The sequence below is a fragment of the Mixophyes fleayi genome, chromosome 10, assembly GCF_038048845.1.
Source record: "Mixophyes fleayi isolate aMixFle1 chromosome 10, aMixFle1.hap1, whole genome shotgun sequence".
Taxonomy (NCBI): Eukaryota; Metazoa; Chordata; class Amphibia; order Anura; family Limnodynastidae; genus Mixophyes; species Mixophyes fleayi.
In genome coordinates this window covers 105,152,202-105,168,698 of record NC_134411.1, presented here as the reverse complement: position 1 = coordinate 105,168,698, position 16,497 = coordinate 105,152,202, and the positions used below count along the sequence as shown (strand labels likewise).

Here is a 16,497-nt window from a genome sequence, read left to right as displayed (position 1 = left end):
CGTTATTTTTCCCTTTCTGCCAGTACACATGATTATTTATGCTTTTCATTCTGAAAAGCAACTTGGTCTGCTATTTTGTACATTGCTGTTAATGGCACTAGGACAGTGCCTAGGACTGTGGGATAGCGGTAGACCACCCTACATTCACAACACATTACGTAGTGCTTCTCTGAGGGCATCCTTTATCCTGCCTGCTGAAAACATGCTGGGGAATAGGAGGTAATAAGGATTCCCAGAGGAGGACACAATGATACTGGATTGTGGATACATTGGATTATAATGCAGTGTTACCATTAATGGTTAGACAAAGAGGTTGTTGGAGAGTTCTCATGGAGTAATTGAATTGCGGTTCTGTAGTGAGTGTTTCAGAGCTGCAAAAGTTGTAGATAATCTGAAGGGTGAGTGATACAAGGTAATAAAATATTAGGAAATGGTCCAAGAAGTGATGATGATATGGTAGATGATATATTCACTGCTTGGCATGGCTAATATTGAGAGGTTTCGATAAGATGAATTGAGGAGGAGGCAGGGTCACAATGAATGTTATAGTAGTTAGGATGGTATAGAATGTAGAAAGCAAACAAACTAAAAAGCCCCACTTGATGTTGGTATAAAAATGAAACAATCAGTTCAAGCCGCACTTCAAACTGGAAATAAAATAAAGAAACAAAGAGAGCAGCCCTAAGGTCAGATGGTGTGTGACCTCTTTAATCAGACGATTTACAAACCACTGTAATTAATGTAAAATGTGCCCAGTGTTCTCATGCAATATCTCTGTGACAATGTTTATAATATTTCTTTATTCAAAAAGAAATAATATAATTTAATTTCCGTATTATAGAAATAAAAAAATGAATGTTTTGGACTGAGAGTAAATCCACACAAACAAGGAAGAAACATACAAATTCCACATAGAAAGTGTCCTGGTCAGAATCGAAGTCATGACCCCAGAACTGTAGGCAGGAATACTAACCAATGTGTCACCATGGGGCCTGGACAGACAATTGAATGCATTATTTAGAAAGTGAACAATTTTCCTGGACTCCAAAGACCTATCATAAAATGCTGCATTTGTGTGTACTGCTTGTTACATTGTGAAACAACAGTTTGTGTGTATCTAACTTGCCAAGGTGAGGTTGAGGTGCAGTACCATAAATTACATCTCCAACTTCTAGGATTTGCTATGTTTTGATACAAATGATCAGAGCAGTATTGGCCTCGGGCTAGTCTTGTTTGCCTTGTGTATGTGTTCCACATATGTCTGTATTTAGTAAGACCCTGAATAGCACCATTTAATTTGGATCTCTAGCATAGGGCATATCTAAACCAAATGGGTTCAATGAGATTTGAAGTAAATCAAGACAGTATAGTTGAAGTAGCCAAGGCAGGTGACTGAAAAAGGCAGAATGCAGAATTAAGAGTCGGCTGTCACTAAGGAAGTGTTAGAGCTGCAAATTTTTTTTATATTTTAGTGTAAATGATTGTTAAGCTTGATTTTAAAAGTTTTATTTCACATACATAATTGAGAATAAAGTCCCTGACTTTGCATTCAGGGAAAGAATGTTACAAAGAAAGGACAGCATATCAGATACAGATTGGATGGATGTTTTGGGGTTTGATAGATGGTGTAGCACTGTCATGGCAGTATCCCGTAGACAGGCAGATTCCAAGTGTATACAATTTATCCTCTAGGTGTAAGAATCACAGATCAACAGGTGCAGCGTCGCCTGGAACACAAGAAGCAGATACATAACATGGGGATTGGAGCCTGGGTGGTAACAGTATTAGGCCTGTGAGGTTTGCAGAGCTTTAACAGTTACTCTTTTCAATAAGAAAAATCAAAAAGGAAATCGACTGCGATTACACTTAGAATAAAACTACTATCACATAAGTGAATAAATGTAAATCAATTTATTGCAAACAAAATAAATAATAAAATTATTTATACATATATACATAGCCAGCTGGCATCAGAAGCATAACTATAAAGTGAAATGTGCACACTTATTCCCAAAAGCATTTAAGAATGATAATTCAGAGTATAATAAGACCACTGAGAACCAAATGATTATCGGCTACTTTGACTGTTGGGGGGGGTTTCACTGAAGTTATTGAAAGTCCTTCTAAATGGTGGCACTCGATCAGAGCCGCAGCACCCAGGACTGACAAGACCACCAGGGGGAGCAGGCAGGTAAGTGCACTAAGTATATGATCCTTCCTTGGAATCTAGGATTTGGCTGATTTCAAATTCCTGCCCTTGTTGAATTTTGACAGTAGAGGGAGGTGTGGATAAAGAAGAAAAATGGTTGATGATCATCGGCCTTAATAAGGAGACATGAAAAGTATTATAGATGTGAAGAGATGTCAGAAGCTTTAATTTGAATGAAACTGGGTCGATGACCTGCAGGATCTTATACCCCATTCATACTGCACCAAAATCCCGGGTTTTTGCCGGGGCGAGCTCAAACGACCCGGGTCTTGGTGCAGTATGAATGGTACAAGTCAAAAATCCTGGGTCTAAAAACCCGGGTCTTCAACCCGGGATTTATCGAGGGGTAATTCCCGGGTCGGACCCGGGTTGCCTGCACTATGAATGGTGCAACCCAGGTTTTTTAACCCGGATTGCACAGAAAACAAGCTGATTGGCTGTCTGCCTGTCTCTGGAGGATGATGTCATCGGTGGGAGCCCGTGGAAGCTTTAATAGACAGCGCCAACGTCCTTTCAGCCAATGAAAACTGCTCTGGTGATGACTCCCACAAATTGCCAGAGCACAGACTTGTGCAGTATGAATGGGGTCAACCCGGGAAATTCCCGGGTCCGAGGTGCAGTATGAATGGTGTTTCTGAGCTGGGACGCTCCGAGCCCCGGCAAAAACCCGGCTTGAAAATCTCGGGATATTACCGGGGCGGCAGTATGAAAGCGGTATAAGAAGGACCGATGAAGAGAGAAGCTAATTTCATGTAGTGGCTTTGGTAGAAAGCCACACTTTATCTCCTACCCTTAGTGCAGGAACAGTTTGGCGCTTCTTACCAGCAAAGAGCTTGTAAAGATCTGATGACTTCTTGAGGCAAATGAGCACTTGGGACCAGATGGAAATAAAGTCACAATGTAGTGCATCAACCGCAGGAATCTGGGTGGGGGAGGGCTGAGAAAGACGTATCAGAGGTGGATTTGTGGAAAAAAATTGTTATGGGCAAACTCAGCCCAGGGTAGAAGATCAGACCAGTTGTTTTAGTTTGTGGAGGAATAAATTCTGATAAAGGTCTCGAGATCTTGATTGACCCTCTTTGTTTGTCCATTCTACTGAGGATGGTAGGCCGAGGGCAAACTCAATTGATGTTAAAGAGTTTGCAAAGCGCTCGTCAAGATTTGGAAATGAATTGGACTCCGCAAACATACACTATTTCAAGCGGACAGTCATGAAGTTGAAAATCTCTTTGATGAAGAATTGAACTAAGACTGAAGCAAATGGAAGACCAACGAGAGGAATGAAATGAGCCATCTTTGAAAGCAGTCAACTACCACCCAGACAGTATCAAACCTCTTGCTGGGAGGAAGGTTCGGGATGAAATCTATGGTAATGTGGGACCACAGTTTAGCTGGAACTGGAAGAGGTAGCAGAGGACCCGAGGGGGCCTGACAGAGAGTCTTATGCTGCGCGCTGATGTTACAAGCTGCCACACATTCCCTCACATCTGAACGAAGAGTAGGCCACCACTAGTTTTAGAAAATGAGCTCGGCAGTTTTGAGAGAACCAGCGTGTTTGGCAAAACGGGAGGCATGAAATCAACGAAGGAGTCTTCTTTGGAGATGTGAATGAACGAAGGTCTTTCCTGGAGGTGAAGTGGTGCGTGGAGTCACAGAAGAAGAGATAGGATACCTGGGATCTAGAATGGGACGTTTATTAGGCTCTTCTGTACCCTGAACGTAATCGAAGGCCTGCGAAAGAGCATCCTCCTTTCTGCTCTTATGATCAGGTTTGTAAGTTAAATGGAGGTTTAACCGGGAGAAAAACAAAGACCAACGGGCCTGGTGGAGATTGAGACATTGGGCGGTCTGAAGGTACATGAAGATGGTAACCGGATGTCGGGTGCCCTCCAAAAGATATCTCAATTCTGAGAGGGCCAACTTAATGGCCAATAGTTCTTTATCCCCAATGGCATAATTCTTTTACGCAAGAGAGAAAGTTGTGTGAGTAGAAGGCGCAGGGATGTAGTTTCAAAAAAGGATATTTTCGGGAAAGAACCTCCCCTACTCCCACTGCAGAGGCAAGGTGGTATCAGGTTGTTTGAGGAGGGGTGCCACGGAGAATGTTTCCTTAAGAAAATTGAAGGCCTTTAGAGCCTCTGAAGTCCAGATTTTGCTGTCGGCTGTTTTCCGGGTAAGGGCCACTATGGGAGCGACCAAGGTAGAGTAGCTCTGAATAAACTGTCTGTAGTAATTGGCAAATCCTAGGAATCACTGCATGGACTTAAGACTAGAATGAAGTGACCACTCCAATATGGCACAAACCTTCTACAGATACATTTGCAGCCCAGAGCCGGAAACAATGTACCAGAGGAAGGGCATCTGAATGAACATTTCTCCAACTTGCAGAACATTTCATTCTAATGGAGTCTAGAGAGCATCTCTGACATCTGGAGATGGTGAGTAGAAAGATCTCAAGAGTATGTTGTCCAGATAGATGACTACACAAGTGTAGAGAAGGTCCCTGAAGATCTCATTTACAAAACTTTGGAAGACTGCAGGGGCCTTACAGAGCCCGAAGTGCATGACATGATATTTATAGTGGCCATCAGGTGTATTAAACGCAGTCTTTCACTGGTCACCGCTACGGATTCGGATGAGATTATAGGCTCCCCGGAGATCCAGTTTTGTGAAGGTGTTAGCATCCCGATGCAGTTGAAGAGTTCTGTCATCAACGTAATGGGATAACAATTTTTTACAGTGATGAGATTTAGGCCGTGATTGTCGATACAGGGGCGCAAGGACCCATCTTTCTTCTTGACGATGAGGAACCCAGCCCCGGTAGGAGAAGAAGATGTTCTAATAAAACCACGTTGCAGATTCTCTTTGATGTATTCAGCAATAGTCTGGGTTTTGGGGAGAGACAGTGGTAAAACCAGACCTCTAGGAGGAATCTTGCCAGGCTGGAAATCGATGGGACAATCCCAGGGGAGGTGAGGTGGGAGGAGTTCAGATTTGCAGTTGTTGAAGACAACCAAGAAAGAAGAGTACTGAGGTGGGATGGAAGGTCTGTCAATGTCAGTTAAGGTAGACACCGAGCGAAGAGGTTTAATCTGCATGAGGCAATTTGACTTGCAGGTTGCAAGGATTTGGGAGGAATGTGGATGACTCTGTTGGAAATGCGAGATCCATTAATTGCTGTAATGATGACTGGAACTTCCTAGGGAACCGTGGACAAAGACCACTGCGACACCAGGGACAACAAATAAAGTTCCAGAGTCGAGACAAGCAGAAGAATCAAACTTGTCAGAGGGACAGTGTAGAGTAACCGGAATGGAGCAAATAAGTGGATTACTGCGATTAGGAGAGGATTTAGATGAGCCAGCCTCACCTCCTCGGAGCAGGTTAGGGCTTGGAGTTTCCAAAACGATTTGGACAAGAGTTCAGACGGTGCCCAGGATCCGCACAGAAGATGCAGAGGTTGTTTTTCAGTCTCCTCTCGCGTTCCTCCACAGTGAGGTGGGAACGGCCTAATTGCATGGGTTCGTTCGAAGATGCTGGATGCTGAAAGCGGGGCGCCAGCTTAAAGGTGGGGCGACAAGTCGGTTCCTTTACGGAAGATCTCTCCCGGAAACATAGGTCAACCAAATTACATAGCGAAATTAAGGCATCCAAAAAAGATGCTAATTGCTGAGAGGCCAAAACATCCTTGATGCGTTCGGAAAGACTCTGCCAGAAGGTTCCCACCAGTGAGTCGTTGTTCCACTGGAGCTCAGATGATTAGGTGAGAAACTGGATGATATAATGGGCGACCGATCAGAAATTTGGCGAAGCCTCAGAATACTGGAGGCCACAAAGGTGAATCGTCTGGGCTCATCGATAATTTTATGGAAGGCCTCTATCAAGGCAGCGCTGTCGCTAAGAAGGGAATTATTCCGCTGTCAAAAGGGAGAAGCCCAAGCCAAGGCTTAACCTTACATCTAAGGAATTATGTACGCCACCTTTCCCTTGTCGGTAGAAAAATGTGGTGATTGAAGTTCAAACTGTATAGAGCACTGGTTCAAAAAACCCACACAAGTTTTGGAAGCTGTAGGGTGGAGGCTATGGTTGGGGCTACTCAGACGCACAAGATTCAGCTGCTGCCGGAAAAGATGGATTAGCCAGAGCAGCCTGGAGGGTATGCAACCGAGTCGCCAAAGCCTGAAGGCACTTCAGTAGTTGGCGTTGAGTGGCGTCCTGTTGTTCCACTCTCCCAACAAGATGCTGTAACATATCCGCATATGGTTCTACTGAGGGATCCATATCTTGGCCAGTTCTTACTGTTGCAGATACTTGGATTTGTCAGACCCTCATGGTCTGCTGGCTTAGCTACCCAACCCAGAGGCTCAGAGTCTAACAAGGCAGATGGTTTTCTCTAGGGACCCCCGCAAGGAGGTAGGGACTTTGCGGCTTCTGCCATGCAGGTCGTGGCCCTCCGAGTGGGCACTAGGCAAGATCAGTAAAAGGGATGCCGTCAGACAGGAAGTGGAAGCAGCTGGACAGCTAGGAAGCTGCTGGATACAAGATAGCGATTGCTGCTGCTGTAGTATCCACGGTCAGTAGCTGGTCAGCTGCGAAGCTGCTGGATACAATGGAGCAATAGTCTGCAGCAGCAGTAATAACCACTGTGAATAACTGGACAGTTAGGATGCTGCTGGGTCTACTGGGACAACTATCCTAAGCATACTTCAAAGCTATGCAAAAACTATTTGGTGAGCTGGAGTCTTTTATGGATTGGCACACTCATCAGATCTCAACCTTATTGAGCTGTTTTAATATGAGCTTGACCGCAAGATTAGGTAGGAATACCCTACATGCCAGTTGCACCCCTGGGAACAGCTACAGAAGTTGTTGGTACATATTTCCCCTGGATATCTGCAAAAACTGAGGCAAGATGCCAAACATATGCAAAGCTGTAATTGCTGCAAATGGAGGATAATTTTATTAATGTAAAGTTTGATGAATAGAACAGTTACATGAAATAAAAATAATAAGTTTTGACATCAATGTATTGAATATAATTTCAGGTCAATTTAATGGTTCCTTCATAAATAGACATTCTTCCAAAAACCAAGAAATTTCATAGTGATTCCAAACATTTGCAAAACATTTGAGAAAGGGGTGGGTTATTAGATTCCATATGGACATATGTCCTTACAAGTGGCAGATCCCAACCCTGCCACATGCCGCCCCCCTTAGAGGTTGGTTCCACACTCCAGCCCTGTCTATGACAAAAAGTCTGCATTAAGATGCAAGCATTCCATCCTATGACTCACCTCAAAAGAGAAAGACTGGAGAGCCAGATACTACTTGGTCAATCGAGGATTGGCATCCCACATAGTGTTTAACCACATCAGAACAGTGTGGTCACTGATAACTGTAAAACGCACTCCCCAAGGTAGTACTGGACAGCCATTAACACCCCTTTTTGTGCCAGGCACCCCTTGTCCCCTGTAGAATACTTCACCCCTGAGAATAGAGCTCCCGTATGAGATTCAAGACCGCTCTTGAGCCTCTGGGGTCAGTGGTATCTTCCAATACCCCTTGCTCAACTCAAGTGTTGAAATATACTTTGCTCCAGCAAACTTGTCTAACGAGGCGTCAATGCGGGGCAGGTGATAGGCATCAAACACGCTCACCACATTCAATCACCGGTAATCTACGCAAAACCGCGCTGTCTTGTCCTTCTTGGGAACCAATACAACGGAGGATACCCAGGGATTGCACGAAGGCTGGGCAACATCTAGCTCAAGCTTCTCCTGATCCTCTCTGTATATACTCCTTGGCCTTTGGTGACACACGATAAGTCCGGGCGGGCTTCTTGCTAAACTGAGTCGCATAAGGCCACAGCACTGCCTTAAGATGCTCCCTCTTATGGACACTCAACTGTTCATCCCAGCCCCCTTCCTCTACACCACTTTCACCTCTGTCATTCTCAAGGAGGTCAGGTACTGGATCATTTCCTGGTTCCTCAGTCAACATACAGGAGGTATAGCAGGTACCGTTCCCAGTTCCCTCCTCCAAAATGACAGATGCCTGTAGCATATGCTTCAGAGTGCTGTTAAACCGCTCACTCTGTCTATTAGTCTGAGGATTGTAGGGGGCGGTATGATGTATAATGGTATAAACCCTGGTATAAAGTGTGGGGAGCAATGTATAATGTATGGTGAGTACTTCTGGTATATTGTGTGGGGAGCACTGCTGGTATAATGTGTGGGGAGCACTGCTGGTATAATGTGTGGGGAGTACTGCTGGTATAAAGTGTGGGGAGTACTGCTGGTATAATGTATGGGGAGTACTGCTGGTATAATGTGTGGGGAGTACTGCTGGTATAATGTGTGGGGAGTACTGCTGGTATAATGTGTGGGGAGTACTGCTGGTATAAAGTGTGGGGAGTACTGCTGGTATAATGTGTGGGGAGTACTGCTGGTATAATGTGTGGGGAGTACTGCTGGTATAATGTGTGGGGAGTACTGCTGGTATAATGTGTGGGGAGTACTGCTGGTATAATGTGTGGGGAGTACTGCTGGTATAATGTGTCACTGTCAGGAAGTTTAGGTTCTATATTCTCAGGGCCAGCAAGGAACATAAATGCAGATTTTGTGCGTGTAATCTGCTAATTAAATCAGCACATGCCCAGAACCAGAACCGCACAGCTTACAATTACTGGGAGGAAACGGGTACAGTAAGGTTGTGCCAAACTTGAATGCACGGAGCCAGTTCTGATTCAAGTTTTGGGCATCTCAAAGGTACTTGTTTGTCTGCTTGTTTTAATTGTTTTTTTCATTAATTCCCATATTATTAATCGCTGACATTAAGTGAATAGGATTTTTTTTTTCTGTGCATTCTTTTGCAAATTTCTGTTCCATATGTATTGGATGTGTCCTGCATTGTCTGTAGTAGAGCTGAGCAGACCTACACCCGGATTCATCAGCACATGTACCTTAAGATCTGCTCCTTGTTAAATTTGGGCCGAATTCTGTGCGTTTTAAAGTAAACGCACATTGCGCTCAGTATGTGTGGTTTGATGAATTAGGCTCTCGGGGGCATATTCAATTCCGATCCGATCTGCGGTAACGCGCGTTACTGCAGAAAATGCGCACTACTGCCGGTAATACGGTATCGCAATAACGCGGATTTTCGTACGCAGCCCTATGGGCTGCGAACGGAAATCCACGTTATTGCGGTACCGCGGATTAGGTTCGCAGCCGTTCCGGCGCGATCCCGCGAATCGGGGTCGGAATTGAATATGCCCCTCAGTGTCTCTGAGTCATTTCCATCATAAGAAGCGGGAGAGGCTGGACTTCCCAGTACAGCATCTTTCTTTGTTTTGTGATAGCACTTTGTGCTGAGGGAATCAAGTTGCAGAATGAAGCAGAGAACGCCGGTAATTATTAACTTTTAATCCACAAAATATGCTGCTTCTCTCCTGGTTGTCTGGTTTTCTCCTCCCTTTCATCTGTGCATAACCCTGTACAAGTCGTGTGATTCCAGGCTTCGTCTTTTTATATCCGTCTGAGAATGCCGGGAGTGGGAAGAAATGCTCAAACCTGTTCATCACTATGGTGTATCCTTCTGCTGCTGTGCGTTATCCAGCTGCCTCCGGCTGGGGCATTTTGGCTTCTGGACGTGTTGTTTCCTCCGAGTATTACCCCAAAAGCTGCCTTGAGCAATAACAGTTCTCCTGTGGTGTTGGGTAAGATATTGTTTGTCTTTGCTCTGTGACTTCTCTACTTATCAATCTGTTCATGTGTTTGTTGTACGGAAAGCTGCCTGATAAATGGATCAGCTCATATGGTGATGACTGCGTTATATGTTGAGTATATCATCATCATCATCTATTTATATATATATAATAATAATCACTGCCACGTACAAATGAGTAGGTTGCATTTCTTTGACTGAAGGAGTAATGAGTGCTTGGAGGAAACTTCCAGCAGAAGCCATAAAACCTTCTAAAGGACAATGAGAACACACAAGAGTCTGCTCACCCCTTATTACAGATTTGGGGTGCGAGTCAATGTGGCACCATAAGGAAAATGTTTTACGGATGTGGAAATAGCTCAACTTTTCACTTATTGTGCCTGGTGTTTCTCTGTTCTATGGAATTCCCCGTTCACAGAACCTTTCATGACAAGTGCGGGGTTTGAGGGGCAGGAAGGTTGGACACAAAACTATAAAGTTTAATATCCAGCTGTTTCTGCCTCAACTATGAAGAGCTGCTACTATCTATTGTGGAACTACAGGTTCCAGCATGCAAGCAGGAAGCCATTGACTGCAAGGGTGTATCAAAACCCCCAGCATGCTGTTCCAGTCAATGGCTCAGTGCATGCTGGGACCTGTAGTCGCACATTAGCGAAGACATTTTTTAAATAAAGTTTAATAGTGTAAAATGCTCTCCAAACTCAGCAATGTATTATAAAATCTTTTTGTTCTTCATTGTTATATAATTATAAAATCCTTATGTCTTTGTAATCAAATGTGAGAAAACCCTCCCATAGAAGTCAATGCAACTGCTGGTCGTTATCATCCTCTGATGAATGACTGTCCAGGGCTTCCTTTGTAGCCAATTAAAAGTAGCCAGTGTGGGAAATCGCTTCTGACTGGCTGAGCAGCCAATAATACTCTGTCACGTCTAATCATAATCATTCTATGGTGGATCGCTTGTAACAAGGGTTTGTGACAGCTTTTTTATTCTCACAAAGAATTACAAAGACAGAAGAAATCTCCATTGGATAATAATGCTTTTAATTTTATAATAAACTGGAGAATGAGAGTTTGGCAGTGTCTTATTTATCTAAACTTTATTTGAAAATATGTGTGTTTTGATTGTGTATGTTTTTTTTTATTTAATGAAACCACAGGGTGCAAAGTGAGAGATCTCGCTGTTTGATTGTCCACTGCGCACCGTAGAGGCTCTCGCCTGTCTTGCGCTGGTTACTGATTTTAGGGGATATTAGGGCTCTTAACCTCATAGAAATGAAATGATAAAAGCTTTCAGCTGGATGCATATACAAACCCTTGTGGCCATGTCCAACACATGTCACCCGCGGGTATACCGTAAGTGAACCATATATCGAACACATAAGCTGCGGTATTGACAAAAATGCAATTAAAAAACTGGGTAAGTGGTCATTGGACCTACACTGAAAATAAATGTTTTTTAATTAATAACTCCAATCCTGAGATGTCGTTAATAGAACAGGTATTGCGGGCGATAATTAATCCTGACAGTAATAATGGTAGTGGGAGTTTGTAGCAAGCAGTTTTGCCAGTGTTTATTTAAAAAAAAAAAAAAATTAGGAGTGTTTTTATTGTGGTTAATATGTATGAATATGAATAAAACAATAAAAATATATGAAATATATAAAATACACAAATATGGATTACAGTAGGATTCAAGTTGATTTGTGTTTAATCTTTTTTCACCACTTAAATGGGGGAATTCAACTGACAGCGTTACTTGTGAGACTAACGCGTTCCGCGCACTATTATCATTACTACGTAATAGTGCGCAGCTCTGACAGTGTTACTTGTGAGACTAACGCGTTCCGCGCACTATTATCATTACTACGTAATAGTGCGCAGCTCTGACAGCGTTACTTGTGAGACTAACGCGATCCGCGCACTATTATCATTACTACGTAATAGTGCGCAGCTCTGACAGCGTTACTTGTGAGACTAACGCGTTCCGCGCACTATTATCATTACTACGTAATAGTGCGCAGCTCTGACAGCGTTACTTGTGAGACTAACGCGTTCCGCGCACTATTATCATTACTACGTGATAGTGCGCAGCTCTGACAGCGTTACTTGTGAGACTAACGCGATCCGCACACTATTATCATTACTACGTGATAGTGCGCAGCTCTGACAGCGTTACTTGTGAGACTAACGCGTTCCGCGCACTATTATCATTACTACGTAATAGTGCACAGCTCTGACAGCGTTACTTGTGAGACTAACGCGATCCGCGCACTATTATCATTACTACGTAATAGTGCGCAGCTCTGACAGCGTTACTTGTGAGACTAACGCGATCCGCGCACTATTATCATTACTACGTGATAGTGCGCAGCTCTGACAGCGTTACTTGTGAGACTAACGCGATCCGCGCACTATTATCATTACTACGTAATAGTGCGCAGCTCTGACAGCGTTACTTGTGAGACTAACGCGATCCGCGCACTATTATCATTACTACGTAATAGTGCGCAGCTCTGACAGCCACAAGCAGAAATCCGGTTTAAAATTACCGCACTAATGGAAATGGCGCAACTGACGCGTTATTCTCATGAGTAACGCTGTCAATTGAATTCCCCCCAAGGTATGGCAAATTCAGGTGATAATTCATTTAATGTGATCAATATAGAATTGATTAGGACTTGTTATACTGCAGGTGTGAAAATAACTGTTTGGGTTATAATAGTATGAAAAGGTGAAGAATAGAATGGCCAAATATATATAAAGGGGTAGAAAATGGAGGTGTTGCCTATATTAACCATTCAGATTCTAGCTATCATTTATCTAATATATTCTAGAAAATGTTGTTATGAGCAACACCTCCACAATTTCCTTTTTAGATGGTTTAATAAATCTACCCCTTTATATCTCCTTTTCACACTTTGGTAACCTGCCCAAAAATCATCATCGTGGATATAGTAATAGCTTCTGTGACTGTTCTCCCGCACGTGTGCCCTATAAGCACTGATCACTGTCCTCTTTTATTGACTTGTCCATTGCAGTTATTGCTAAATTTCAGGTGGCCTCGATCCTAGTGATAACCTCTCCAGATGCTCAGTAATCATTAACTGATGGCCACAACTTGTTCATATCACTCGCTGCTCACAGTACTTCCTCTGAATATAATGTACATAGGATGTTATGACAGTACCAGAGGTCATAAGCCATTACTATCTTTCCTACTTGTTACATATGTTATTGTTATTGGGAGACCACAGTTAATAGTCACCAGACTGGATATTACTCCTCTGCAGAACTGCTGCTGTCTGTGAGGTAGGTCAATTCTTGCACTAAATATTATACAAGGTTTGGTCACATTCCTAGCCTTGTCTCCTGATTGTTTTGCAATTTCTTCCTACCTACATTTCACAAATATTAATATAGATTGCCTATATTTATTTTCAATTTTGTACTGTTTAATGGCCTCTACGGTCTGTTTTTCTTTTCACCTTTTTAGTACCTGGGTGCTTTGGAAACCAGCTTGAAGCAAAAGTGGACAAAGAAGAGGTAGTGAACTGGATGTGCTACCATAAAAGCGATGATTACTTCACAGTGTGGCTGAACCTGAACATGTTTCTTCCGTTAGGAATAGACTGCTGGATCGATAATATCCGGTAGTGTAGACGTTTACTCATTCTTTACCTATATATTGTATCTATTTATCTATCTATCTATACACACACACATATATATATATATATATATATATATATATATATATATATATATATATATATATACAAGTTAACCCGTGCATGATACTCATGCATTCTAGTCAAATCAAGCTACTTAAGGTGTTAAAAAGGTTCTTGTCATGCATTTGGGCCATAGCCCAGGCCTCCTCAGGGGAAGAGCGTTACTTCCCGACGTAAGCGCCCTTTTTTAACGTGGTTTTGTCCACATGTCACCACCTCATCATTCTTCTCCATCACCTCATCCTTCATTTTCATCGCCACATCTATCCAGATGTCTATCCAGACACAGGGATCTCTCTCAGCGGTCCTGAGTATCACACTCCTCTCGCTCTGTCACCCCCGGCAACCACCAACCACTCCCCACTGTCACCCCTGGCAACCACCAACCACTCCCCACTGTCACCCCCGGCAACCACCAACCACTCCCCACTGTCACCCCTGGCAACCACCGACCACTCCCCACTGTCACCCCCGGCAACCACCAACCACTCCCAACTGTCACTTCTCCTTGAAGAAATATATATATATATTTTTTTAAATCTTTATAAACACTTTTAACAATTAACAAATTAAATTAACAAATTAAAAACATCTTAGTATACCAAATTTCAGCCCTTTCTGATTTTTTTTCCCCACACACACTAAGAATTTAGTAGGTCAGTGTATAACTCCGCCCAGCAGGTGGTGCTGCAGCTTGGTTTTATTTTTTACACACACACACACACACAGACTAACACACGCCACTAAGCATTTATATTATATATATATATATATATATATATATATATATATATATATATATATATATACTATTAAAGTTATTTTATTGTTTACCAATAATCATTGTCTATGCGTTTTGTGTGGTTCCAACTCACAAAGCGTTTTATTAGCAAAAGCAAAAGAATAACAATTAAATACATAAGTACAGCCGATACATACGCCGAGCTGTGCTGGATCCAGCTTACAGTCATTCAATCCTGAAGTCTGTGGTCAAAGAGACTGTAAGCTGATTCCAGAGAGCAATATATATACATTTGGTGTTCCAGTAAATACAATACAGATTATTTGGCATGTTTCCATAGGTTCAGGCTCGAGGACAGTCCAGTATAATGTAGTTCATAGATCAGTTCAAACGACGCCCTCCAAGGGTGGGGGTCAGCTCTCCAATCAGATGCATACTAATCTTCCCGCCAAAAGCTAGTTCAAACTGGTCTATTTACATTATACACACAATACCATTCTGATCACTAATTCCCTATATTCCATAACTAACATACACAAGGTGCGATCTTATAGGTGATGGAACCGAATCACTAAGGATAAATAGGGGATTAGAATGACACCAAACATGATATGTTTCCTGTAACCTGAACCTTAGATCTCCATAAAGTGCTTCTTACCATTATCATATATAACTATAAATTCAATAACATTTGTTCATAAATGACTGTGGGTTGGAACTATTATAAAAATGAGCTATGTACAAGTGAATGTGTAAGTGTATGCATGCATTATTTACTGTGCGATTGCGTCACAACACGTGGCGTACTGATTGCAATCGCACGGTAACCCAATATTAATCAATATAGTTTCTTTCATACAATTATTTGACTTTGACAATACACACACACACATATATATATATATATTATATGTACACACAAACACATACATGCACACACAGTATATATCCATATTTCTCTTTTATTTCTCCAAACTTCACTTCTCTCTCTCTACTCTCACCTGTGAGCTAAACTCCAACTACAGCTCAGCTCGAAATTCTTTATTCCCGGGCTCGAAAGCTCCCCTCTCACGCGTTCCCCTTCCAATCTCCAGAAACGGATCTCCTCCCACATTGGCGTCACACACACCTTAAGGGGGTGTTAAAGTAAATGGTGAGGACTGATATGGTGGTCCCTGAAAATTAAACATGGGGAGTCACAACAGACAAAGCTATAAAATGTTTTTTCTTAGCTGAACCTTAGACATATCAGGGGATATAATATAATAACATTTTACATTATGAGGAGATTTTTATGTATGCAGATGCTGTTGGTCTAGGGTAGTGTTGGCTAACCTGTGGCACTCCAGATGTTGTGAAACTACAAGTTCCAGCATAATTTGCCAATATATAGCAGCTTATTGCTGGAAGGGTATGCTGGGACTTGTAGTTTCACAACACCTGGAGTGTCACATGTTAGCCAACACTGGTCTAAGGACTTCACCAGGATAGAAAACTGTCTGAAAGATCACATCTAGAGAACAGATGTCAGTGACTCCTGACCTGACTTCTCTCGTAGCTTCACCTATACTCTAATTTTTCCTTGTGTTATATCAGACCTAGAGGTAGATTTACTAAACATTCTAGAAATGAAAAGTGGAGGATTTGCTCATAGCAACCAATCAGATTGTAGCAATATTTTTCTTAAGTAAATCTACCCCCTAATCTTTATATAAGACATAAGTCATCTAAAATAACAATTTAAATAAATAATAGTAATAAATAAATAACTCATCTTAATATGGAAAGTTGCCTAAAAACTTATTCATCTGTATTTATCCCCCCTGTGTATTATTTTAGTGGTAAAACTCTTGTCGTTCCCAGTTCCATCCTCAGGGCAAGTTATCTCTGTCCAGGCAAAGGCCATCCAGGTAAACTGTCCATTCATTCTTCTGACAGCTAAACAACGCCTATGCCACCCCATCTGTTGTTGCTGGGAAGGGAACCGGCTGGGCTTACTTTGCCACCGTTCCCTTTCGTTATCCCAAATGCGCCCTCTAATCGCAGTAGGAGGGGTTTACAAATGCTGCCACCACTGGACTCCTTACCGG

General features: G+C 42.5%; 1 protein-coding gene across 1 annotated transcript in view; it reads left to right on the top strand.

Moving 5' to 3' along the window:
- The first annotated feature begins 9,413 nt into the window (after window positions 1–9,413).
- The window catches only part of LCAT (lecithin-cholesterol acyltransferase), a 32,117-nt gene continuing 25,033 nt past the window's right edge, over window positions 9,414–16,497 (top strand). The window contains exons 1-2 of the mRNA XM_075189468.1: window positions 9,414–9,923; window positions 13,428–13,584. Coding sequence (XP_075045569.1) covers window positions 9,749–9,923; window positions 13,428–13,584 — 332 coding nt within the window. The 5' untranslated portion in view covers window positions 9,414–9,748. The remainder of the gene's footprint in view (window positions 9,924–13,427; window positions 13,585–16,497) is intronic.